Raw genomic sequence first — 26673 nt, 5'->3', positions numbered from 1 at the left:
GAACAATCTTCCATTTTCCGTCACGTTTTGGCGATCTGGGGCATCTTTTCTCTGCAGCCTTTAGCCCACATCGCCGAGTATGTTTACCCGTATGTTTCGCTTCCCGTCAAACTGCATCTGAGGCATTTCATTAGCGTAGAGATCCCTCGTAAGTACGACTGATACGAGAAGATCACCGGAACGAGAAAAAAGACAAAATGGAGAAGGAGACGTCTCAGTGTGCAACGTTAAAAACAAACATGCAGACAAACATGCAGACACACCGAACCAGTGCTCAATAGAACTCTTATTGAGAAATCTGATCAGTGTTCCTCCTCTACTGTAGATCCGCCTCACCTGATTTGAAACGTTTTGTTAAAGCCTCGATCCAGTCATGTCGGTAAGTTTCCACAGTTTTCAAAGTACTTTGACGGAAATAATCGATGCAAGTATGAAAATAGACATTATCATTAAGAATGTAATTACCACTTAAATATTCGTAAAGCACTTTTCTTGACAATTTTCAAATTTGTTGTGCATCCGTTAGCTCGTATAAAGCATTATACTGTGAAAGAACCGTCGATCACGATCTAGACACTCATTGTGATATAAAACACACATGAATGGTTTTAACGCAGGTAGATCGAAAAGGAAAATCTGAATACTGAAAAGCCCTGTTCAACAGGGGAAGTACCCTGGGGAGAACACCTATTAAATAGCTCATGCGCCTCGCTGTCCTTCAAAAGACACCTTACGAATTGTTTGGTCTCTTGCTTTGATCGTTGCTCCTTCCTCAGTCTCAACACAGCATGAATCCAATGTCTAACTTTAAACCCAAACTTAAAGGAATGGTACAGTATTGGTGGAGATGAGAATTGGGCTTTTAACTTTTTGCGAGATACCAAGACAACACTTATGAGATAGTACAGAGCGTACCATTTAAAGAGGAATTCAAATTTTATTTGATGAAAATCAGGTTTGGAATGACTGAAACATCCAAAAACAAAGTAAAACAAAGCAATCGTAATAAAATGTGGGTCACACACTTTATTAGAATTAGTCGATTTTGGATATCTCAGACATTTCAAAACCATTTTCATGAAATAAACGTTGAATCCTCACGGAATTACATGCTCTTTCATATCTCATAAGTGGTTTCTCATTATCTCACCAAAAAATGTTAGAAACCTGAAATTAGGTCTCAACTAAAACTAGGCGATCCCTTTAATGTGCAATCTTACTAATCTTACGGCTAGGTAGCCTACATCTATGAGGAAAATCAGAACATTTCAAAGTCTCTACGGTGTAATGCTGTTACATATTGAAATGACATGAAAATGAAATATTCCATAAGTAACACACAGAACAAGTTTCACGATTTGACTGTAATAACTATAACAACTATTGATAAGTAAATTGTTCGAAATGCAATAGTTCTCATACACTGGCAAACCTTTCCCTTTCAGACTTACCCCCCCCCCCCCCCCCGTATCACATTGCCATTATTATGTCCCTACCCTGTATATGATATACTGTCAAACAGGTGTTAAGTTAGAGTAATATGTCATTCTTAACTGATTAATAAGTGGCCCAGAATTAGAAATAAGATACAGCAATATGGTAACTTTGAGTTTGACTTCAGGTTTATTCTAGGGAGCCTCGAGGTGAGCAAGTCAAAGGTACTGCATGATTACCATTATTTTGAGAGCAATGCTTGTAGAAAAAAAAAAGTTCGAGTCATCGTATTTGTCGCATACGGCCTATGTGTAGCTCAGATTTACCACAAAACATCCTCCCATCAAAAATAAAAGATTAGTAAAGCCTAGAATACAAGGAGATATCACTATTTTTTAACTAAACCATGTAGACATTTCGGCATTTTGCATATCATTTGCACATGAAAAAAAAAACACCAACAACAAGCATTAGTGTTTTGAAATAGTTCCAAAATGTGAGTAAGAGATAAAACAACAACTGCAAAAATCTGAATCTGTTTAATCGATGCTAAGTATTGTTAGATACACAAATGTTAACAGATGTAACAAATGTTTCCAGACTTAACCGTCTACAGTTATTTTTTTATTGTAATGTTATTGAAAAGTACTGATATCTTTTTACATTTTACGCTTTATTGCGAAAAATGACATGGTAGGATGTTTTGTGATGCCACAGACCTACACATATGCATCAAATGTGATATCTTGAACATTTTTTAGTCACTGCTATCAAAGTAAACTGGACCTTTAACATTGCTTATATTGATTAACTATTTTACACTGGTTGTTTCTATCAGAACTCACATTTTTTAGAGCTATTTTGAAGCACTACGGCTGCGTTTTTGCTTTATGTGCTAATGGTATTTCATGCCTTAGCTAACCAGACTTTAAAGGGTGTGTACAGTTCTGGTCGAGGTGAAGATTAAGCTTTTAACGTTTTGCGAGATATTCAGAAACTACTCTGATATGTCAAAGAGCATGCAGTTCTAAGGGGTATCAAAAGTTTATTAGATGAAAATCGGTTTTGAAATGGCTGAGACATCCAAAAACAAGGTGAAACAAAGATATCCTAATAAAGTTATGGCATGTCGCCTTTTATTATTAGCAAATTTAATTTTTTTTTTTGGATATCTTCGCCATTTGTTCGAAAGCCATTTTTCATCAAATAAATGTTGAATCCTTCTTAAAATTACATGCTCATTCATATTTCATGAGAGGCTTTTCATTATCTCACGTAGGAATGTTCAAAACATGAATCCCTACCTCAACCAGTACTGTACAGTCCCTTTAATCAGTTGCGGTATTCGGTATTATGAACATGGAGGTAACGTGATTTTTGTCCGGCATTCGATGCAGAACATACATTATGATGAACAGAACTCGCATGACATTGCATGGCCAACATGCTGGCGGCGAGATGTCGCGCATGCGCTGTGGATCTCCTTCGCTAGGGGAAATCAGCCCCAATAATCTATTTTGGGCGACGGGGAATTTGGAGTTTCAGTCCGGAAGGAATGGCAGGAGAAGTAAGCAGGCAGATGAACGAATCATACTGTATGTCAATGAGCGTGTTTCTACTGAGAGCACCTCACATCCCTGGCATCGTCACGAATTTTGTCCAACGCAGCACCTCGTATTTTATGACCACTCGAGCTGTTTCTACTGAGCGATGAAATACGAGGTGATGCAAAGGTGACGTGCAAATGCGGCGATTCCGGAAGTCAGGTATTTTTAAGTCACAGATTTGGGTCACGCGCGCACTGCCTGCTTTGCTACAACTGCGTCGGCTATTTTTTGATTAGCCATTTCTCTTCGTCTTCCCATCCAACGATACCCCGAACTAACATACTGGTATCCTGCCACTGACTGATGAGAAATCTTTGGAGATCGAGGGTCCAGTTGAGATTTTCTCAAGACTGCGACATACTAATGTGGTACTCTCGCGATTCGAGACAATATAAAATGAAATAACGCGGTGTAAAATCAAGTAAGTGATGAGGGCTTAGTAATGCAATAAGTTAGGCTGTTAATCACGCGAACAATAGGCGATGAATGCCACAATTCACATGTAACGTAACGTATGGCCTATAACACATACACAAGCGAGTTGGTACCAACAAAGCATGATGCGAACACGGTCGATCGCTGTGTGTACACACGTATTTTGTACACATGTGTGCGATGAACCGATTGAAAAGCGCGGGGAGAAATTCTAGACGTCCGATACACCACGAATTTCGCTACCCGGTGTGTTTCTACTGAGAATCGTCCTTCGCGTCACCACGCATCGACCACCTCAATAGATGGACGACGGAGCACCTCGCATCAGCCGGCATCGGCCACTACCAGATCTGTTTCTACTGAGGAAAAATTCGAGGTGTCACCACGCATCGGCTGGTATCGGCCGGCATCGGCCGGTATCACCACACATCGGCTGGCATCACCTCGAATTTTCGTCGCTCAGTAGAAACACGCTCAATGTCGTGAATACGTTAAAGGACAAGTTCACCTTCATAGACATGTGGGTTGAGTAACTGCAGCAATATTAGTAGAACACATCAGTGAGAGTTTGAGGAAAATCGGACAATCCGTTCAAAAGTCATGAATTTTTGAAGTTTCTGCTGAGTCACGACTGGATGAGAAGACTACTATAGCTTGTGACGTCATATGAGTACAACTATATAAAGAAAGTATAAAGAAAATTCAAGATATTCTCACTTTTCTCACATAACAAAAGAACACTCGACTTCTCTCTTTCAGAAGTCAAGGGGAATAATATTACCCCTAACATTAGTCAGTAACAAGTCAAGGAAATGTGCACTTTATTCAAAAAGTCAAGTTTTGTGAAATTCTCTTTTTATTTTCCTTATATCGTTGTACGCATGTGACATCATACACTGCAGTAGTCTTCTCCTCCAGCAGTGATTGTACAGATGTTTTAAAAATTCATAACTTTTATCCGACGGATTGTCGGATATTCCCCAAACTTTCACTGATGTGTTCTACTAACATTGTTGCCTTCACTCAATCCACATGTATATGAAGGTGAACTTGTCCTTTAAGTTCGTGACATTATCTAGTGGAGATGCAACTCACTCTCTGGTACTACTAGGTGTTACAAAAACATTTCCCACTTTTGATTCTTAATAGTTCAAAAACTAGTTTATATCAGATAAAACTGTCATTGATAAGAGTAATAGCTGAATAGTGTACAATTTAGTTGGAGGTGATTTGAAATGAAAGCGTTTATTAGTTTCATGAAATCAATGATTTATTTCAATGTTAAGTTCCAGATTTTGAGCACATTTTAACCCTCTGTACGAAAATTGAACTTCACACAGGAACCAATGATGTGTATGTGAGTGAATGCTTACAATGACCCTGAACAATGGACATGGCTACCACCTATTCAGAGCTCTGCTGCAAGGCACACGAATGCTTGATTAATAATATTCATGTGGATTGCCCTGAGCACTGCTAGTCTGAATTCATGACACAGGGTGAACTGCATGTACATGCAAAAAGTGAGCACATGTTTCCTTGTGCTTGCATACACCGCATTTCACTATTGATAAAGACTAGCTGTGATAGTGGAATTCGTCATAAATATGTCATTGAGCATTCCAATCCTGGCCATTGTCCAGGACCATTGTCTGGTTATCAACAATTAACATACTCCTATACACACCAATAACCTCCTGTGCAAAGTTGAAGTTGAAGTTTCGAGGGCTGAAAATAGAGCAAAATCTGAAACCTAACTGAAAAATAAGAATGATGAATTTAACAAAACTGAATTCTATCATGCTTTCATTTTCAAATTACCTCCAACAAAATTGTACACTATTCAGCTATCGCTCATTTCAATGTTAGTGTTATCTGATATACGTGTATAGTTTTTGAATTATAAAGGATCAAAAGTGGGAAATGTTTTTGTAACGCATAGTAGTATTCACAATGCCGTGCGTGTTTCGCCATTGTGTTATACGGTTACAGCTCGTTATTCCGAAGGTTCGTTATTCCGAAGGTTCTTTAGTCCGAAGGTTCGTTATTCCGAAGGTTCGTTATTCCGAAGATTCGTTATTCCAAAGGTTTGTTAATCCGAAAATGTGATGAGGTTTGTTTAATATTCCGAAGGTTCATTAATCCGAAAATGAAACAAAGCCCGTTATTCCGAAGATTTGTTACAAACCCTATATCATTTCGGCCTCATGAACCTTCGGAATAGCGAACCCTTCATTTTCGGATTAACAAACCTACGGAATAACGAACCCTTTTTCATTTTCGGATAAACGAGCCTTCGGAATAACGAGCCCTATTTCATTTTTGGATTAACGAACCTTCGGAATAACGAACCTTCGGAATAACGAACCTTCGGAATAACGCAACAAATGTTCGGATTAACGAACCCTTTTTCATTTTCGGATTAACGAAACTCTAGGTATAGGGAATTTGTGTGTTTCGGATTAACGAACCTTCGGAATAACGAGCTGTAACCATGGGTGCCGCCATAAAGATAAAAACAAGCTATACGTAAGTAATAAATGAGTTATGATAATAGTCTACACTTTGTTTTTGCTTGTGGTTTGATTTTTACGAGGCCAGAAATAAGTTCACTGTATCCTCGATTATGCAACGTGATTCTGGTCATCAAATCGACATTGAATTCCTCATGGAATTATACTCTTTCATATTTCATAAGAGGTTTCTCATTACTAGTATCTCACCAAAAAAAAAGAAGAAAATGTTAGAAACCTGAAATTAGGTCTCAACCAAAACTATACAATCCCTTTAATGCATTTTTGTTTTTTCGTGTACACTCTGCAGCCTCCATTTTGTTGACAGGTTTTGGTGCAAATGATGTAAAGGGATGCAATATAGGCCTATATGAAGGGTCTTCGATCTATCATTTAACTCTCAGTAAGCCTGAGGTTTTGACCACATCTCATGATTTATACACAGCCATCTCCCCAACCAATGGAGTGGCACAGATTCGGCAATGACTCTGGAGATACACTTCCCTTTGCCTGACAAAAAAAAGAAAAATTATATTATATATACTCCATTGATGTTTTCATGCATTCATTACGGCTAACCAAGTGTGCATAGGTCTCAGGCAATTTCTGGATGTTGGTAACGCTGATCATTGAGCATGCATGCTGCACCTACACCACGTGACAGAGACTTCGTACCTTACGAAATCCTGACAGGAAAAAAAAACCAATGTAATGACAATGAAAATAATGGTAATAATAATAACTACAGATTTTGACAATGCACAAACTAATACACATTATCGTCACTTGTATAATGCAAAAGGCCCTGATGTATTCTTTTACCATAAACTGTAAATATTTCATTGAAAAGATCGATTCGTTGATTCGAGTGATGAGTTTGAAGGTAAACTCATTCCACAATTTCGGCGATGCACATGCGTGAGAGGTTTGTATACTTAATTGTTTCACGTGATAGATCACAAGAGTAATGTGTCTTTGAGGCAACAACCATTGTAACGTTGTTTCAAACTTTTATTTTTACCAGGTCGGTATGAATGTGCCTCTGTAAACAGATCTGGATCAGTGCAGACTTCTCGAAAGTGCGCTAAGACACACTGAGATATATCCGATAATATACAAATGATGCACAGGATAGAGTGCGTTAGTGTAGGGGTAGTGCACTCGAGGGTATTTACAATTGTGAAACATGCACTACATTGTAAATACCCGAGAGTGAGCTACGCCTACACTAACGCCACGAAATAATCCTGTGCATCATTTGTTTTATAAAATGGGTCGAAAATTCGAAAACTAACATCATTTTTCAGCGTTTTTCACGTACCTTTGTGGGTCAAGACGTCCGAAGATGTTCGTCCCAAACTTTTACGCACGTCGCACTCGCGGAAGTCCCGCACATACAGTATAAGTATAAAGGGGGTTGGGTTTCCGGACACCCGCATGAAAACTTACTTATTTTACATAGAATATGCACCCTTTACCTTAAAGACTTGATATAGACTCCTCATATAGGCCTACTAGACAACATACTCTGAAAACGGCGTGAGAATTAACCTGCTAAATCGTTGGATTTGCTCTTCAAAGTGACTTCATGTACGCGTCCGGTCCCATAACGCTTGGTCTACTGTACTGTACAAAGTGTACGTACGTATAGTACAGTATACGTACGTACGCCACATATGTTATGTACAAGGGAAGACAGGCCGGCCGGCCGGCAGCCCGAACTAGAAGTTGTTTACAGGATTGACAGCGCGTACGCGTATGCATGCAATTCATCAAAGGAGCCGCCGCGCGCACAGACGATCGGCAATCTACCATAGGATTACAGGCAGTGCAGTTGTACTGAAGTAAAGGAAGGAGGTGTGTCTCATTTCAGCGCTTCCTATTGGCTACATTCTTGAACCCATTTTATAAATGGATATATACGACGTATTGAAATAGGATCATTCAAACGCAACGACCCGATATACCATAGGCAGAAGCTCATGGCTATGTCTCTCTCTTGCGCAATTAGTGAGAAGGTCTAACTTTCTGTAACTTGCTCATTATGTTTTTTTTATATTGCGTTGGATTCATTTGCAGAGATGCCAACGTCAAGCCCTTTCTTAACAGATCCTACCGCAGGAACGTCGCGACGACGTCCGGAGGATAAAATTCCTCGCTTTGAACAAAAAACAAACGAACGAACAAACAAACAAACAAACAAAAAACAAGGCAGAAGATTGCAAAATATAAAAGCAAAAGCAAAAGCTACCGCGGCAACGTCCGAGCAATATTATGCGTTGTAGCGGTAAGAAGGCTCTGTTAACATGGTTGAAGCGGAGCTTCAGAAAGCAAGTTTAGGTATGGCCAGGGAGGTGGGAAGAGATACCTCTAACCTCCCTGATATGAGATGTACAGAGCATCAAAGTCGCCCTATGGAGAGAAGCGACCGTACGGTGGGGGGTGCGGGAGGGAGAGTATCCCCCCCCCCCCCAAGATAAGGAGCTTTAGAATTTGTTTGAAAATCTTGCCTTCTTCTGCGTACTAAATAGAGTTTTGCTTATTCGAAAATAAGGAACATGAATAGGTTCTCTCAAAATATGAACGTTTTCATGGTTTTGGATAAATCCATGCTCTGACAATTTCGGTTTTTCTTTTCCTGAGTCGCGAAAAGGGACTCACCAGGGAGGTGAGATCACCTCCCTGGTCAAAACCCCGTTTTACACATGACACGTATAACAGAAGAGCATTTGGGCACATACGACGTACTGCATGTTCAAATGCATACGACGTATATTACACGGGCTTTCAGACACATAAATCTACGTCGTATATCCATTTGATAACGCTGTAGTCTGAAATGGGGGACAGATAAAGGAGTTCCAATTATAATCCATTACAGAAACCTATTAGAATAGTGCAAATTGCATTTTTCGTACTATCAAGCTATAGGTATATTCAGATTCGTCGGAGATTATGTATCATATTTGTGTTCATTATGACATTGTGATTAAGTATTTTCAAAATGCATGGCTAGCTACATCCTCCCAACACTCTGACAGAGCTTACAGGATTTTTAGTACATGAATTCTGTAATAAGTGATGCCCTACTAAATTAGAGTTTATACTTGTTGAACAGTAATTTAGCAGCACTGCTGTCGTTCTTTTTTTTAAATTACTGGTATTTCAACGAAATGTTTGGTCACATCATCGTACACTTCGTAGATATCGCATGCTACGGCTTCAACGAATGTACTCATAGGATAAGCTAGACATTTAGCCTGGGTAAAAGAAACCAAAACCCAAAGAGAAATCGGAATGACTGAAAGCTGCAACATTAGCAGATCACATGCATCAATGAAAGATTGAGGAAAATTGGACAATCGATGCAAAAGTTGTGAGTTTTTTAAAATTTTGGTGTTGGAATCGCTGGATGAGGAGACTACTTGAGTTTAGGGCATAGGATGTGTGGACAACACTTATAAAGAAAACATATATGAAAATTCAACTTGCTTTAATTTTTCTAAAACATAATGAAAGAGCACTTGACTAAGCGCTTGTATACAAAGCAGGGGAAATGAATACTAACCTATACACATAAGTCAGCACTAATTTGATAAAATGTGTAACTTTCATGAAAATGACTTTTTGTGGAATTCCCTCTATACTCTCTTTGTATTGTTGTCCACACATGACGTCATGAACTCTAGTAGTCCCCTCATCCAGCGGATCCAATACCAAAACTTTAAAAAAAATCACAACTTTTGAATCGATTGTCTAATTTTCCTCAAACTTTCACTGATGTGCTCTATTGATGTTGCTGCTTTCACTCAATTCACATTTTTCCTTGGGTTTTGATTTCTTTTAATTAAAACAGAGGAATCCAGTACAATAGTATGATAAGAAATCCTCACACAAGACGGATAAAAGTGAACATTTCGAAATTATCAAATTGGAATATCACGTAAGAAAACGTTACAAGCCTCTTTAGGACTCTACTAACACCTCCTTCATAATATGACTTCCTTTTCTTTTTCTTTTTCCTCCACCTACTTATTCAGGACCAGGAGCTTGATGACTCAGACCGTGAGTAAACTCTCATTACGAGTGTTTTGCTTCATTATTAAGTAAATTATCGTGTAAACAAACGCAGTTCTGACAAAGATCTATTTCAAAGTATGATCCACTCAATTGAGGGGTAAGGTATAGCGTTTAAACCAACAAACGTGTGCACTTTTTGCATAATGTCGATTTTTATGTTATTCGTGACTAGTTACCAAGGTAACCTCCCTGTGAATGCTGATAAAAGATGCATTTATAATGTTAGCTTGTTATTTTCCTTCTCTTGTAGTTTGTCAATTTTCACTAACGAAATTCAAGAAGAACATTGCGCTTAGATTATAGTTAGAATAAAGACATGACAACAATACACTCTGTGCACTCAATTCTACCAGCTTACAACTAGTGGTAGTTGTGAATAATTGATACAAGATTATCTAAATGCAATTCATTTCCGTTTAATTGCCTCTTCCTATACAAATTAAATATCACATGAACACGTTCTTATCAAACAATTATCTTTTTTTGTGTGAAGCTGTTGTTGTCGGGGAACTGTATTCAACTACTGTAGTGTATGCTTCTCTGAAACATACAATGAAAAGGTCAAGCTTCAAACAACTGTAACAGCTGGGATGCATGAATGCAAGCCTTCCGTAATGGAACATTTAATGAATACTTTGGATGGAAACGATGGCAAGAGATAAAAGTGATAAATGAATGTCTGTCTCGGCAAAATGATTTTCCAAAAAAACGTGTATAATGAGCAGGATGAGGCTTGAAAGTGCTGACGTCTGAATGAGTTTTTTTTTTTCCCCATTGCTAATCTTATCTATTCAGACGAGTTTGGTATCACAGTCCCTCCTCTCGTTACGTATCTGAAGAAAATTCTTCGTGATTACAGCGACGGTCAGATCTTGAAGGTAAGTCATTGTATGATCTTTGTATATACAATATTTCTAAATAATCAAATGGCATGTCAGGGGCGAATCAGGAATTCCGTAAAAGGGAGGGGGCAAAGCTAGGGAGCGGGATAGGGGTGAGGGAGGTGTGTGTGTGTGGGGGGGGGGGGGGAGTATTCCCCCTGCCACCTTAGGTATTTTTTTTTTATGTTAATGTTGGTCATCATGGGATTTCATGCCTACTTTTGATATAATTTTCAAAAACTTTATAACTCACTGTATTTATAAAATTGAAGAGGACGCGCGTCCAGTTCGCCCCACAACCCTGGATCCGCCACTGCATGTGAAAAAATTGAAAATAACACAATATAAAAACAAAACAAAGATGTTAATGCTGAATTCTTATATGTAAAGTCACTGTATATTAGAATCCACATAACCGGTTATAACCTATTTCCATTCTATCATGATGTCAAAAGTTCAAATCCTTCCAGGTATTTTAGCCTTGTGAAAGATGATTATAACTCCGATGTTGCTCTTCATAATCATGAAAACAAATGCTGGAGAATCAGTTTCGGCAAAGCCGTCTGAAATGGCAGGGTTGAAACTAAAAAGCTTACTGATTACGTTAGAGCATAATGTTTATTGTTAACATGAAACCTTTTCGTTCAACATAAAACCTAAACGAAGAAAAAATTGTGAGACAAATGAAACGTAGCCTATCGATGAGTGCGCTTTATTAATGCAGTATTTAGGTTGGGATCTTTCAAAGGAGTTGTTACTAATCCTATAAGTGATTGTACGGCACCTCGTTCACCATGTCAATTTAAAACTGGAAGGGAAATAAGTTTTAAGGCGATGGATTGTGTTGAGACTAGAAACTACAGTTTTGATGAAAATATCTTTTATTTGATTACATTAATTCAACATCGATACAATTGGATTTTGTACGTTTCCGTTTTGTTTGTTTGCATAAGGAAATTCTGCAAAATGCGGAAGACGCTGGAGCCACGAAGGTTAAATTTCTTTATGACGTCAGACAGTATGGCACGCAAACACTCTACAGTGACTCCCTGGCACCGTACCAGGGTCCCGCCCTCTACGCATATAACGATGCCAAATTCAAGCCAAAGGACTGGAAGGGAATACAGGAGCCAGCACGCAGCAACAAAGAGGACAACCCACTCAAGGTTGGCCGATTTGGCATCGGTTTTAACTCAGTCTACCATATCACAGGTACATTTCCGTTGAATCGCAAGAGAAGACGAGCATAATTTGTCCAACGTTCAGTGTCTCATTATTCAAAGTTTACATTATGCCCACCATTCTGTTTACTAGATGTTGTGTTTCGCATAAGATGTTGTCAGGAAAATGAGAACCAACAGGTTAGACAACAAATCTTTAATAAAGAAAGAAAATTCATGCCGTTAAACATAACAAAGAAGTGTATTATTTATTAAACCCAACCCCTTCTCACCACCCCCGGAAAATTCTTCCTCCACACTCTCTCCCCGCATACTTCCCTGTGGGTTAAAATGTTTCTTGCTTTTTGATGGAAAGAAACATCGAATATTTTGCACAAAAACAAATCCCAGGAAACTACAAAACTATCTACTACATAATTCAATACAGAAATAAATAACCTTGTAACCATTTCATTTCATTTCTTTTTGTATGTACACATCTCACGCGTGTGCGTATTATGACCTTGTATTCTTGCTATTATGTGATGACTATTGCCGATCATCCCCTCCCCCCCCCCCCCCCCCCGCCCAACTCTTCTGTCTGGATTTACGCTGGTGGTGCGTATCACTGGCTTGCCCTCGTGCGAGTATGTGATAACTATCGTTGATCACCTCCACACTCCACGATACGGATTTACGTCGGGGTATGATACGTGTATGATACGTGTATATGTTTACCTGCTGCTGATTTCTTTTGTGTACTTACCTGTCACAAAACAATTTTAAATAATGGGTAAATTCATCAAAATCAGGGGGATAAAGACCTAATTTGTATGAAAACAAATAATATAGAATAAGGAAAATGACGCAAAGTTATATGATGACCTTTGACGATACATTGTTACATGGAAGCTTTTATTTTCTTCGCAGATCTCCCAAGCATCATGAGTGACCGTAGGGTAGCCTACTTGGATCCATTGGCGAAACACTTCAGAAATAATCATGGTCTCCCCCAGACAGGATTCCGATTTGACCTGCAAAACTCAAAGGACCAAAACACCTTTCGTGCATGCGAGGACCAGTTCCGACCGTATCGACAAATTTTCGACGATGTCAAAGACGGGTTCCGTGACGGACAATTCGACGGGACGTTGTTCAGATTCCCGCTGCGAGAGACAGAGAGTGAACTTTCTAACAAGGTTTATACGGATGAAAAGAAGATGGACGATCTCCTTGACGCTTTCCTTGTTGATGCGGATGTCGTGATGCTCTTCCTCCGGTCACTGAAAGAAGTCGAAGTTATGAAGCGACCGACTGACCAGAATTCTCGTCGCATTGTTCGCGTTAAGGCAAATGTTACAGGTCATGAAGAACAACCGACTGGGCAGGATCAGTTCGCGCGACAGTTGATGGAGTATTGTTCGAGAACTGTGGCAAATCGAGAAGACCTTACAATGTCCTATGATGTCAAGATATCTTCTGAAAACGTAGGAGGATCAAAGACTACCCGTTGGATTGTTTGCCACCACATCGCAGGTGCCGCTATGAGTCCAGAACTTTCCGATATGGCTGTTAAGCAGAATCTGTTGCCATGGACGGCTATTGCCGTTCCTGTCAATATCATGAGAGATGAACATGACAGATCTTTTGGAAGGGTCTTCTGTTTCTTACCACTTCCTCCAGGCGAAGAAAGCCGTACTGGATTACCCGTTCACTTGCATGGGTTTTTCGGAATTCAGAGTGACCGCCGGGCGATCAAGTGGCCTGGTCCAGATCAAACAGATGTTTCCGCGAAATGGAATGAATTGCTTGTAAAAGAAATTATTCCGTCTGTATACGTCAGAGCCATAACAACTTCAATAAATGCAGATGACGTCAGCGTGGAGAGCATCTACTGTGCATGGCCTGACGAGTCATGCGTACATGACAAATGGAATGTTATCCTAGAGCCTTTCTTTGAAAAATTGTTCGAAGAACGTGTCATACACAGCGAGAACAATGGATGGTTGAAAATCGGAGAAGTCGTCTTTAACGATTTGTCAGTGGAAGACGAAATGGAAGTGGTTATACTGAAGTGCCTTCGGTACGCTGATCAGCCCTACGCATCGCTCCCCAAGTTCTGCATGCAATCCATCAGGAAATACTTCAAAGGGGACATCGTCACAACAACCCCGGCACTTCTTCGTAGGTGCATTCGCAGACATGAGTCTGTCCTCGAAGATCTCAACAGTCAGGAGAAACTTTTGATTCTCGAATACATCATGTCAGATGGAGAGTACTCTGAGTTGACCACGCTGCCACTACTTCCTCTCGATGACGACAGTTTCATCCCATTTGAAGCTTCGGATGATGGCAGGTTTATCTCACTTGGAGACTCTCATAGAAAGGTGTACATTCCTACCGCCCGATTTCCACGCGTCCTCATTCCTGGTGAGAGTCAGTCTTTCATTCGAACAGCAGTATCTCAAGCACTTCGAGACTCTGTTACCAAAGTGGGTAAGTGCCGTATTTTACATCCATTTTCGCTGTATTTATACAACATCTTTACTTCACGTGTAGTCGGAGCCATACTCTGCTGACAAACAAATTATCTAAGTTCATAACATATTTCGTAGAGTATTGGAGGGAGTAAGATAACGTCCGTGTGTTTCCTTGACGTTCTCGAGAGGAGTGTAATCTAATCTTGTCTTTCATGTTTTGTTAAAAGATGCTCTTAAATTACAGAGATCCACCTTAGCGTAAGGAACGAAAATATCCTAAAACAAAACCTATTTGTAATGGTTTCTAATTACGCACATTTCGTCATTGATTACTGCAGTAAGGAAATTATTAACTCTTCTGTTTATTTTCAGTTGTTTTAAGTGAAAAAAATAACTGGATTAGTAACATGAGTGTATGTATGCACTTCTGGAATATCTGTAATGGTAGCATAAAAGTGACTGCTGATTTTCAATTGTCTTCTTTATCGAAAAGAAACCATTGATAGGAAATCGTAATCCTTTGATATCAAATGAAGATGATGCATTATCACTTTAAATCTGCTCTAAAAACAGATTTATTACAATTTTATGAAACACAATGTAGTGAATTGTTTTGAGACTGTCCATTGCATCTTCGAGTGTAATCGCATCATGATTCGTTCATAATGTTCCTCTTCCTTGTGTTTTATTTCTGATTGCAGCGGCACAGGGCGGGTTTCAGCTTGAGGTCTTGAGCTTAGAATCAGTTGCTACACTTCTAAGACGCAGATTTGGCAGATGGCAGAAAGAGCCAGGAATCGCCAACCAACCACCTGCTCCGTGGCTGGAAGCAGTCTGGAATATGTTTTACAAAGAGAGTCCGGACAATCTGTCCCAATTTGAAGGGCTGCCCCTAATTCCACTTTCAGACACAAACGCTGCCGAGGTTACACTCAAAGCACTTGCAAAAAAGTCGGCTTTGATTGTCAAAAGAAATGGGCAGGTTGCTCTGGATGAACACCTCGAAGGCGTCCTTGTCAAGATTGGCATTGAAGTTCTCAACTTCACAGATTACGTCATCCGGCACCCTGCAGTGATATCCCAAGGTTACATTCAGCAGCCAGTTGCAGACGGAATTCTTACGGCAACTCAGAACATAGACCGCAGTTCTCTTATCAACAAGTTACAAGGCCTCAAGGATAGCGAACGTGACCTCTTCAACAAATGTATCGCCAATGCAACAATCAATTCCTCGGCCCGTGATCTACTGCTTTCTCTTCCACTCTTCAAGCTACTTTGTGGTTCTGGCGCTTCTTGTACATCGATAGTTAGTGCAAGGGAATCTATCGGATACATTGACATTTCTGCAAATGAAACGAAAGACCTCCCTCAGCCAGTAAAGTTACAAAGAGCTGTTATCGCAGCGGACCACAATGTGAAACCTCTCCTGGACAAATTGAAAATTGACGCTCTTTCAAGGTTCAACGTCATCAATCACATAATGCGAGAACTCCACGAAGGTATATTGTACACCAAATCTGATGTTCAAAGCGTCACACTCTGGCTCTTGAGTCACTGGAATGAGATCAAACATAAATGTGAATCAAGCAAGCACGTGCTCCAAAAACTGAAGTTTGTTCCCACAGACAACTCCTCTTCAACACTGAAATCACCTTCCGAACTCCTTCACATCCAGGATCAAACTCTCCACAGGCTCTTTGGAAAACAAGGATTATTTCCAACTGAACCCTTCACAGAACCAGAAGTCCTTTCAGCTCTGGGAGAACTTGGCATGCGAGGACAGGACAAGGTAAATGTGGACGAGGCAGTCATGTGTCTTGATATTGTTTCCCTGTCAAACAATGTTGATCTCGCTCGCTCCTTTCTGAAGTTCCTTGCCAATAACATGAGGCTTTTAAATTCTTGTTCATCAGGAATTTCTTGCACTTTGGCAGCTTACATCAAGAGCAAACCCTGCATACCTTACGAGCAGGTTCAGCCTTCATTCTATCCATCTCAGCTCCAGTGGTATCAACTGCCTCATTCATTCCTCTCCACTCCAAGTGAGACTATGCTCCTGTCAAGAGAGAATTCCATATTGTGCGGGTCACTGGTTCCACTCACAAAAGAGGACAGCAACCTCATGCCACTGTTTAGGCATCTTCAGATGGATTCGAAGAAACCAACTTTGCAGAATGTGACAGAACAGTTGAAAAAGTATGTCCACCTCACTCAAGAGTCACGTGATGTAGATCCCATTGAACTTGCACCGATGGTCAAAAGCATATATGCTTTCCTCTTGAACGAATGGAAAGTACAAAGAGGAAATGTACTGAAGTACTTGACAACAGTTCAATGTCCAATATGGAATGGTGCTGGATTTTCAGACCCAACAGAGATGTGCATAGATGGTCTTCCGTTTGATATGTCACCATATATGACACAGATTCCTCATACTATGCGTCAATTTGCAGATCTGTTTCGTGATCTTGGAGCGAAATCAACTGTGAATGCTAATGTGGAAACATTGGTTGACATTTTGCACGAAGTAAAGAAATCCTGTGAGCAATCAAGGGTGAATGACACTGCTTACCATGCGCGCCAACTTCGTCTGGTACTCCAAATCCTCAAACAACTCCACACAATTGGGGAAATACCACAAGATCTGCAAAGCCGTGTATTAGTACCAACAGAATCTGAAGGCTGCCATTTGATATCGGTAACAGACAGTGCATTTGTTGATCGGCCTTGGCTAAAATCATTTGTGCATGAAGAACGATCTGAGGATGACACGACATTCAGTATCATTAATCCTCAGATAACAGCGGACCTTGCGAAATTTTTGCATGTCCCTCCACTCAGTCGCTTGCTCTTGGATGCTGATGATCTAGATGAATTTACCCAGGCAGGTCAGACAGAACCTCTGACTCTTCGGATATGGAACATCCTGAAGAATACATATGAGGACACAGCCATTTTCAAAGAAATGATACAGAATGCTGAGGACGCTGGTGCCACTGAAGTTCGATTTCTGGTTGACATGAGAACAAACAGTAATGCCATGGAAAAACTCTTTGACCCAGGGATGAAGGCGTGCCAAGGTCCTGCCCTCTGGGTTTTCAACGATGCGACATTCACAGACGAAGACTTCGCGAACATTCTTCGTCTCGGAGGACGAACAAAAGAAAAGAATGCTGAAAAAATTGGAAAATTTGGAACTGGTTTCAATTCAGTGTACCACTTGACGGACGTACCTTGCTTTGTGAGCAGACACTTTATTCAGTATTTCGATCCCCATACGACGCACCTAGGGGGAGTCCTACGAGATAAATCTCAACCCGGAGTAAGAGTCAATCTCCAGAGCTCTCTGCGCCTACGAAGGTTCCCAGATCAGTTCATGCCCTTCAATGGGGTATTTGGTTGCCGTTTGTCAGAGCCTTTCCATTATGATGGGTCACTCTTCCGACTTCCATTACGATCTAAAGAAGCAGCGCTGAAAAGTGAGATAAGTAGAGAGAATTACGACGAAGTGAGACTTAAAGGACTCTTGCTCAGTATGTGGAAATCTTCCGGAAGTCTATTGATATTCACAAAGAAAGTGATGAAGGTATCTATGTATTATCTTCCTGCGGAGTCCACAGACGCCTCGAAAGCTGCAAAGCTTTTCAGCATAGAGAAAGACTTCTTGGAAAATACTGTCAAGGATGACATCATACTCTGCACAGAATCAGTTACCCAGGAAATGACCCCTTCAGGAGCAGAATTCTTTCACAATGAGACAGCGATGCTGAAGAAAACCTTCAAATCGATCAAAGTCACGTGCGAGGGCTCTGCAACAACAAGGAAAATGGCTGCAGAAGAATCTGATGTGGGACTCTCTCCCAGGGGAGAAGTTGCAATGACCTTCCTGGAATCACATGATTTTAAACTTCAGGGAGAGGTATACTGCTACCTCCCATTGTCCATGAAAAGTATGCTGCCTGTACATATCAATGGAGCTTTCGCAGTGACTGACAACCGACAGCATCTCCATAAACGAACACCTGCAGGTATGAACAGACATGCCCAGTGGAACGATCTTCTCCTCAGGGAGGTTATCTGCAGAGCCTACATCTACTTGCTGTCCGATGAGAACTTTCTTCAACTTTTCACAGGCATGTATGGGTCAGTAGCATATGATTACCTGTGGCCAGACGTTGATAACCTGCCAAAGGACGGAAACTGCTCGGAAATTTTTGATGCCTTCTACCAAACTTTGGTACACGGAATCAATAAATCGCCGCAACCCGCCCTCTTCAGGAAAGATGGAAAAGCTCTGAAATTCCAGAACGTTATGTTCTTGAGTCAAGAATTTCAAGACGAAGGAACCATAAAAGATACAGTAAGCGCAATTTTGGAAACTTGCCTCCCTGAATCTACTGTTGTGGATGTCAGCGACAAAACACGGCGCGCTTTCATACGTGCAAATCTTGAACGCGAGTTAAAGGAAAAAACATTTGGTCAAGAGCGATTTTTTGACGAGGTTTTCCTACCACGACTTCCATGTGTATCAGATGAAGACAGGAATATTGTAATTCTCTTCGCTCTGAACTGCAGGAAAGACAGTCTACGCTTGAAGTTAAGAGACGTCAGATGCATCCCTGTATCAGGAGATATCTACCTTCAAAAACCAAAAGATCTTGTCCATCCACATCGTAAAGCAGCGAAGATCTTTTCCAAAGCAGACGGTGTATTTCCAAGAGACGATTTTGCGTCAAATCATACGTTTGCTGCTCTTGAAGACCTGGGAATGATAACTGATAGCGTTTCTGCAGAAAGGTTCATTGCACAGTGTAACTCAGTCGCTGGTTTGTGTGCAAGAGAAGACAACAGTGCACTGCAAAGATCTCATGATTTGATGACATATCTGTCAGATATGCTGTTCAGAACGAAATGGAGAGATAACAAATCTCTTAAACAGCAATTGAAGACAATAGCCATTTTTCCTGTGATCCAAAATGGGAGCACTAGATTTTCTTTCCTTCCATGGAAATGGTTTGATCGCTACATGGCTGCCGACAGCATTTACTCCAACTCTCATATTAGCCTTGTGAGCAGTGTTGCACCAGTCCTTGATGAGTGTGATGTTTTGCCGATGCCAAAAGAAGTGTCCCAATTTCTTGATATGCACAGGAGACGACCTACTCTCAAAGAAGTCATGAATCAGTTGCACAACATCCGTGATCACTTCGAGAAAGGAACTGTGTCCCGTGGTGTTGAGAAAAGTTGCTACGATATCTACAAGTATTTGAACGACGAATGTAGATACAACCCACATAACGTACTCCTTTCCTTACTCAAGGATGACAGATGGATTCTTATCGGTGAACGATTTGTGCATCCCTCAAAAGTGGCAAGAGAAAGCCTATTACTTGAACCGTACTTGTTTCATCTCCCTCCGCGGTTAACCCAGTACACCTATCTTCTTGAATCTGCAAAAATCAAGAAGAGGTTCAAGGCTACAGACTACGAGGATGTTCTTCGTGAGATCTATGTTCGAGGTGACGGTAGACCATTAAAGGCTGCTGAAGTGACTGTTGTGATTGGTATTGCGCGTCTTCTTGAGAAAGCCCGTAAAGATGGCGATAATTCCATTACTTATCTCCCGGATGTCCTAGATGTTATGCGCTCAACTAAAGACCTTTGTTACAGCGATGTTGACTGGATAAGTGATGAAGATGGACAAATCTACCAGTGCCATCAGGACATTAGCTTTACTTTGGCACAGAGGCTGAACATCAAAGATGTTCGCCACCAAGTTCTAGAGCAGTATGCACAAAATCTACCAGGAGTAGCATTTGGCCAGCATGAAAAACTGACATCCCGGATCAAGCGAATTCTTCAGTCGTACTCCGGAGAGGCTACGGTGCTCAAGGAATTGCTTCAGAATGCAGATGACGCTGGTGCAACTAAAATTCACATCGTGTATGACCCTCGCAGTCATCGAACTAAGAGGGTGTTTGGTGACAACATGAAGTCTCTCCAAGGCCCCGCACTTTGTGTTTTCAACAATCAATGTTTTTCCACCGAAGACATCGAGGGAATTCAAGACCTTGGCCAAGGAAGTAAAGGAAATGAAATGAGTAAGATCGGTCGCTATGGCGTCGGCTTTAACACTGTGTACCAGCTCACTGATTGTCCGAGTTTCATATCTGGCGGGGACACCCTGTGCGTGTTTGATCCACTCTGTAACCATGTTCCAGGTGCAATCCCTACTAGCCCAGGTCGCTTATATAATGTCACGGACCGGATGCGCCAGACGTACTCGGATGTCTTTCCTTGTTACCTGGAAGACACTCTCACTGAAACTGATGATCCTTATACTGTATTTCGGTTTCCTCTCAGGACGAAAGCATCTGAAATAAGCAACGACATTTGGAACAAGGACAGGATCGAAAAACTGCTGAAAGAATTCGAAATGTCTGCATCAGAGAGTCTCCTCTTTCTGAAAAATGTAACATCTGTCGGAATATCACAGATTACTCCGGAAGGTGGTCTGACATCTACAAGAACAGTGCAAGTAAAAATGGATCCAATGGAGGAGGACAAGAAGAAACGCTTCTACACCAACGTATCTGAATACATCTCAGCTGTCAACAAAGGTGAAAGTGTCAAAACACGGCAGGCTGCAGATGTTTGCTACGAAATCTTTCTACAGAGAAACGCACAGAGAAACATTGAACATTGGGTGATATGTCAACAGCTTGGCTGTCCAAACTGGAAAGAAATGGACGAAAACTCCATAATCCAACATAAACTCATTCCTATTGGAGGTGTTGCTGCTCGTTTGTCGGGTAGGGGGTTAAAGGGGAAAGCTTACTGCTTCTTACCTCTTCCTATTGACACGAAATTGCCAGTCCATGTTCATGGTTACTTCGCCTTGGATCACGAGAGTCGAAGAAGTCTGTGGAGAGGTGCGACTGAGGATCGTCAAACATTGTGGAATAAGCAACTCTTTGAGCACATTATTTCACTCTCCTACGTCAAAGTCATGTCGTGGATTCGAAATTTTTTCACTAACCGTTATCAGTGGTCAATGCCAATCCCACAAGACAAATTAAAAGTCACTCTGGAGGGATTACGTGCCTATCATGAGTTCTTCCCACTCCAAGAGGGTGACAGATATTGGAAGGAACTCATTTGTACCTTCTATGAGTTGATTGCTTGTACGAGATGTAGGCTTTTCCCCGTTCTCCTGCCAACTGATGAGAACACTTGGCTTCTGTCATGGAGAACTCCTGTTGACTGTGGATCAAACACAGATGAGTCTATGCTTGGATTCTGCAACACGTTGAGTGAGACATTTGCTGAACCACTTTACTTGGGAGTATCAAGACCTCCATCGCCAAAGAAGCATGAAATCCTAAAGAAGCTCCTCCAACAGATTGGGTTTCCTGTCATTGAGTCTCCTGTTTGGGTGGTTAGAAGAGTTATGCAGCCATCGCAGAAACGAAAAGAACGGAAAACGCCGCTTGCTGTTCTTCAAGTCACTCCATCCACAGTTGTGAATTTCCTACGAGGGAAAAATCGGCTAAGTACTCAGCTTCCAATTCCAATTTCGCGATCAAAGCTTCAGAACAAGGACAATTTGACTTTGCTCCTCGCGTACTGTATGGAACAAGACAAACTTGCACTTGATGGCCTTCCACTGTTGCTGACACAAGATGGCATGCTAAGGGTGTTTTCCCCGTCGGCACGTGTCTTCAAATCAGAGCATGCGGAACTTTTCCCAAAAAACTCCCCGAATTTCCTTCATAAGGAATTTCTTCACAGAATACCAGCAAAGCAAGACTCTGTCTTGAGAGACCTCGACATTACTGCCATTGCTAAGATGATGAGCGAAAACTTTCCCTACTTAAAGGTTTCATCAGATGATTACCTGTCCTTTGATGACAGGTTTACCAGGTTTACACTACAGTGGTTCAAGAAATTGTGGAATCTACTGGAAGGTCTTAACAAATCTCCAGATAGGTCAGGTGTTTTCCTCGATGAAATCAAAAAAAGGCTCAGGGATTTTGCGATATTACCTGCAGTCCCCCTTTCCCAAGTTCTGCGACAGTCTTCGACAAGCAATTCATCTCTCTGCCTGGTACCACTGAAGTTATCTTCCACTGTTCTTGCTCTTCAAACACACGTACGTTTACCAGCTTCTTCAGCGCTGGAAACGTTGGATATCTGCACACTTGCTGATGATTCAATGCCTTTAATCCATCTGCTAGCATGCAACATTGGTTCTAAGGCGCAGATATTACAGGTCCTCCTGCACTGGATCTCTAAGGACATTACTCGTTTCAGTCGCCTTAAAAAGAGACAGAACGAGGAGATACTTGGGATCTTTCTCGGTAATACCGAAGATATCGAAGATATCGAAGATTTAAAACGTCTTCCCTGCTTTGAGACAATCAGCGAGGAACACGTAAGCATCGACGGTTCACGATCTGTCTTCGTGCTCCAAGAAACCATCCCTTCTGTTGAACAACATGTATGGATAGAAAGCAGGCCCGCGGTCTTTCTGAAAGAGAAAGAAAAGTTTGCTCATCTGTACAAGACTCTTGGATTATCCAAAGGAGATGAATACTACGTCTATGCCACTTTTATTTTACCCAGATTCGGTGACATGTCGCAAGAGGGTCGAACACAACATCTACTAAGAATAAAGCATATGCTTCTGTTTCTACGCGACGAAGAGAAGAAAGATAAGATTTCGTACTTGCAGTTACATTCGCTGCCATTCATTCCAGGAAATGATGGGGTACTACATGCGGCATCACACTTCTTTGACCCCGAAGTCGAGGTGTTCCGACTCATGAAAGCAAGCGACGACTTTCCACCCAGTTCGATATGGAAAAGACTGGGTTTAGAATTTCTGAGAGAAATTGGACTGAAGACTGAAGTAACGAAGTCAATGTTCCTAACATTTGCAGAGGAAATTGAAGGAGGCAGTGGTCAAAGAAATAAGAATTGGAAATCGATATGTCTTGTCTCTTGTCTGCAAAAAGAATGCAGGCTCCATTCCGACCAAGATTTCTTGCAACAGGTAGGAAGAATAAAATTCCTCGTCAGAAGAGAGCTCGATCAAGACCTTCGATCCCTTCATCCCCCAGTGGCACATGAAGACTGTTGCATCATGTACTCTGGATCAATGATCGAGAAAACGAAGCTGGTGTGGACAGTGCTACCAATTTTGCCGCAGTATGCTGCCATCAAATCAAAATGCTACGAGTGCCACATGCAAGATATTCCATCCACACTTGGCATGATCATAAAGCCGGAGCTGTCAGTAGTTTTGAAGCACACGACTATCTTGTGTAGAAAACTTGAGGGAGAAGGTCAGAGGATTGAAAAACAAGAAAGTTTGAGCAAGGTTTTGGAAGAAATCTTGTCGTTTCTGTGTGATCAATGCACTAACCAAAAATCCTGCAACCCCTCAGAAAAATGTGAACACTGTGGAGACATTGAGAATGAACTCGGTAAAGCAAACGTTCCTCTTGTTCCAGTCGTTGATGGCAGCTCATGTACCATTGTGGAAGCTAAACAAATCTCCCGCACTTTGCCGCGTAATCTGTCTCCGTTTCTCTACCAGCTACCTGACAGGTGGGGCCCTTTCTTTTGGCTTCTTCGGATTCTTGGAACAACTGACACACCATCCATAGCACAAAATGCGTTTGTTCTTCAAAGAATATTCGAAGTCGGAGAGGTAGGAGCAATTCACCCAAACATATTACTCATGGTTGAAGACGTATCTTCTGATTTATACAGAGGAATCCAAAGATCAGATAGTCTCTTGGTTGAGAAAGAATTGGAAGAAACGTCTCATTTGTACTTGCCATCGACAAAACACGGCTTGAAGCGATCTGATACTCTCTATTTCAATGACGCTAATCATCTGAAAGGCCGCATTTCAACCTGTGAACTCCCAATCCTTCATTTCTCCAATGAGGAAGAATCTATCATGACAGAAGTTCTTAGAAAACTGCCAGAAAGACTTCGCCCCAAAGTACTGAGTGGGAGGGTAAAAGAAGTATTGAATACATCTGATATTGATCAGGCAACGTGTCCGCTTGTTCAGTACGGTAATTGTGAGTTTGAACGGCAGCTTGAAACGGTCGTGCATTCGAAAGATCTTGTCATTGCAATTGCCAGCATAGTGAAGCACGACGATAACAAGGTTATCAATGAAGAACAGAGGCAGTCACTGAGGGACGTCTTAACGCATTTGGAAGTGACCTGCATGCAAAGTGTCAATTCAGTCCTTCAGCTGGATGACAAAAACATTTCAAACAGTGAAAAACAGATACCTGCCTTTGTGAAGGACAGACATCAGCTGTACGTCACTCATCCAACTGAGGAAACTAAGATAATGACACTTACAAGCGTAACCGAACGTGTCAACCACGTTCTCGGTAATTTGATCCACGACAAAGGATTGCTTGTGTTTGTAGACCTTTTGTCTAAGAGGTCTCCTTCGGAAATCTTGCCCTCACTAGCTGCACATGACGTGGAGGTATGTCTTGGAGCAAATAATACTTCTGAAACTCGTCTTCCGCCACCGGGAAGTAGTGTTCCTAATCAGATTTTCCATCTGATTGAACAAGATATGTGGGTGTCTTTCGAAGAAGGAGAGTATATCGCTCTTCAACGGATGGATCGTGATGAAGAACTGCATATCTATGCACGTATTGTAAGACGTGTAAGGGGCGAATCGATACAAGCGGTATACCTTGTTGATGTAGGAGCAGATGACCTTGTTGAAGCTAGTGTTTCTGACATTTATAAGATCCACATTCCGAAGGCACAGGCATGCTTCGACCTTGTTCCTTCCGACAGAAAAGAACCAGACTACCCAGGGAAGAGCAGTCTTAGGAATAATCCTTCATTCCCTGGTGACATTGACGAGGCTAAAAAGCACGTGTCTGCAGAGCTAGAAGAGATTTGGAAGTTGCCGGAAGAAGAAAGGAAAAAGGCAATCCATCGCTTGATGTTGAAATGGCATCCTGACAAGCACCCTGAGGGCCCAAGTGATTTGTTCAATGAGGCATTCAAACATCTTCAGAGTGAATTGGACAGACTAACGAAGGGCGTATCTACGTATCACGATATTTTCCAGAGGGCTAGTCAGAGGGCATCTGATGATCGCCACCGGTTTAACACCTACGGAGGATATGCTGGTGGGTCATGGAGAAAAGGTTCCGAATCAAGAAATTGGCAATCCTTCTTCGAGGGCATCGAATACCAGATCTTCCAAATGCTAGACGATGGTTGCGACAGGCATATGAGAACTTAAGGTCTGGTCGAAAGGAGATGGATCTTAACGATAAAGAACCTTCCTTTGAATGGGTATCCTTTAAGTGCCATCAGGCTGTCGAGATAGGACTGAAGGCTGCACAGTTAGCTTCGCGAGGGAGTTACTGTTGGACACACAACCTCTACTCCCTGGTGTACAAAGTTAAAGATGAGATACCTAATGGCTCTTTACTCGTTGAAAGAGTGATGAGCCTCTCCGGATTGGCGCATTACGTAAGATCCAGGTATCCAGATAACTGTGCATTCTCCAAAATTCCACATGAAGTGTACAGTAGTCAAGATGACGCCCAAACTGTCCTGGAAACTACCAAGGAAATACTTGATACGATTGACTCATTCGTGAATTGAGCGGGATATGCTATGTCATTACGTCACTACTGGTTCAGGACAATGCAGAGCCCGTCGACCTTCATAGAAACGTCCATACATTCTTTCTGAAGGAGCGGTAATATGAGTTGAATATGCGGAGAAAATGTAGATTGCCTTCAATCGCTCACCCACCAGTGTTGGTGTTATATTGAAAATGATATGTTCAGTATGCGTTTATTGTATGCTTCTTCAAGTCAACATTTTTATACAATCAAGGAAGTAATAAACTCCTCTAAATGATGTTGGCATTGCCCATTATCGAGAGATATCAATTACGTTACATGTTCATATGGTGAGGTAAGAAGCGTTTTGCCGGTATGAAATGCAATATGAGACTCACAGAAGCTGCAAAATTTCACTTTTATGTTTATATTCATTCTACTTGTCTTCCT

The 26673-nt window shown here is 41.3% G+C and overlaps 1 protein-coding gene across 1 annotated transcript; it reads left to right on the top strand.

The window, feature by feature from the left end:
• Nucleotides 1–26019, top strand: LOC139743716 (sacsin-like). Its single transcript, XM_071654173.1, has 6 exons — nt 1–379; nt 10030–10054; nt 10865–10947; nt 11904–12162; nt 13041–14606; nt 15292–26019. Exons 1-6 carry the CDS (start codon nt 374–376, stop codon nt 25890–25892), a joined length of 12540 nt encoding a protein of 4179 aa, XP_071510274.1. The 5' UTR covers nt 1–373; the 3' UTR covers nt 25893–26019.
• The last annotated feature ends 654 nt before the right edge of the window (nt 26020–26673 follow it).

Source organism: Diadema antillarum, unplaced genomic scaffold (genome assembly GCF_040938485.1).
Source record: "Diadema antillarum isolate AM-2024a unplaced genomic scaffold, OU_Dant_1.0 seq00001103_RagTag, whole genome shotgun sequence".
In the NCBI taxonomy this organism is placed as follows: Eukaryota; Metazoa; Echinodermata; class Echinoidea; order Diadematoida; family Diadematidae; genus Diadema; species Diadema antillarum.
Note: the sequence above shows the minus strand (reverse complement) of the source record. Positions and strands in the feature narration are given on the sequence as shown.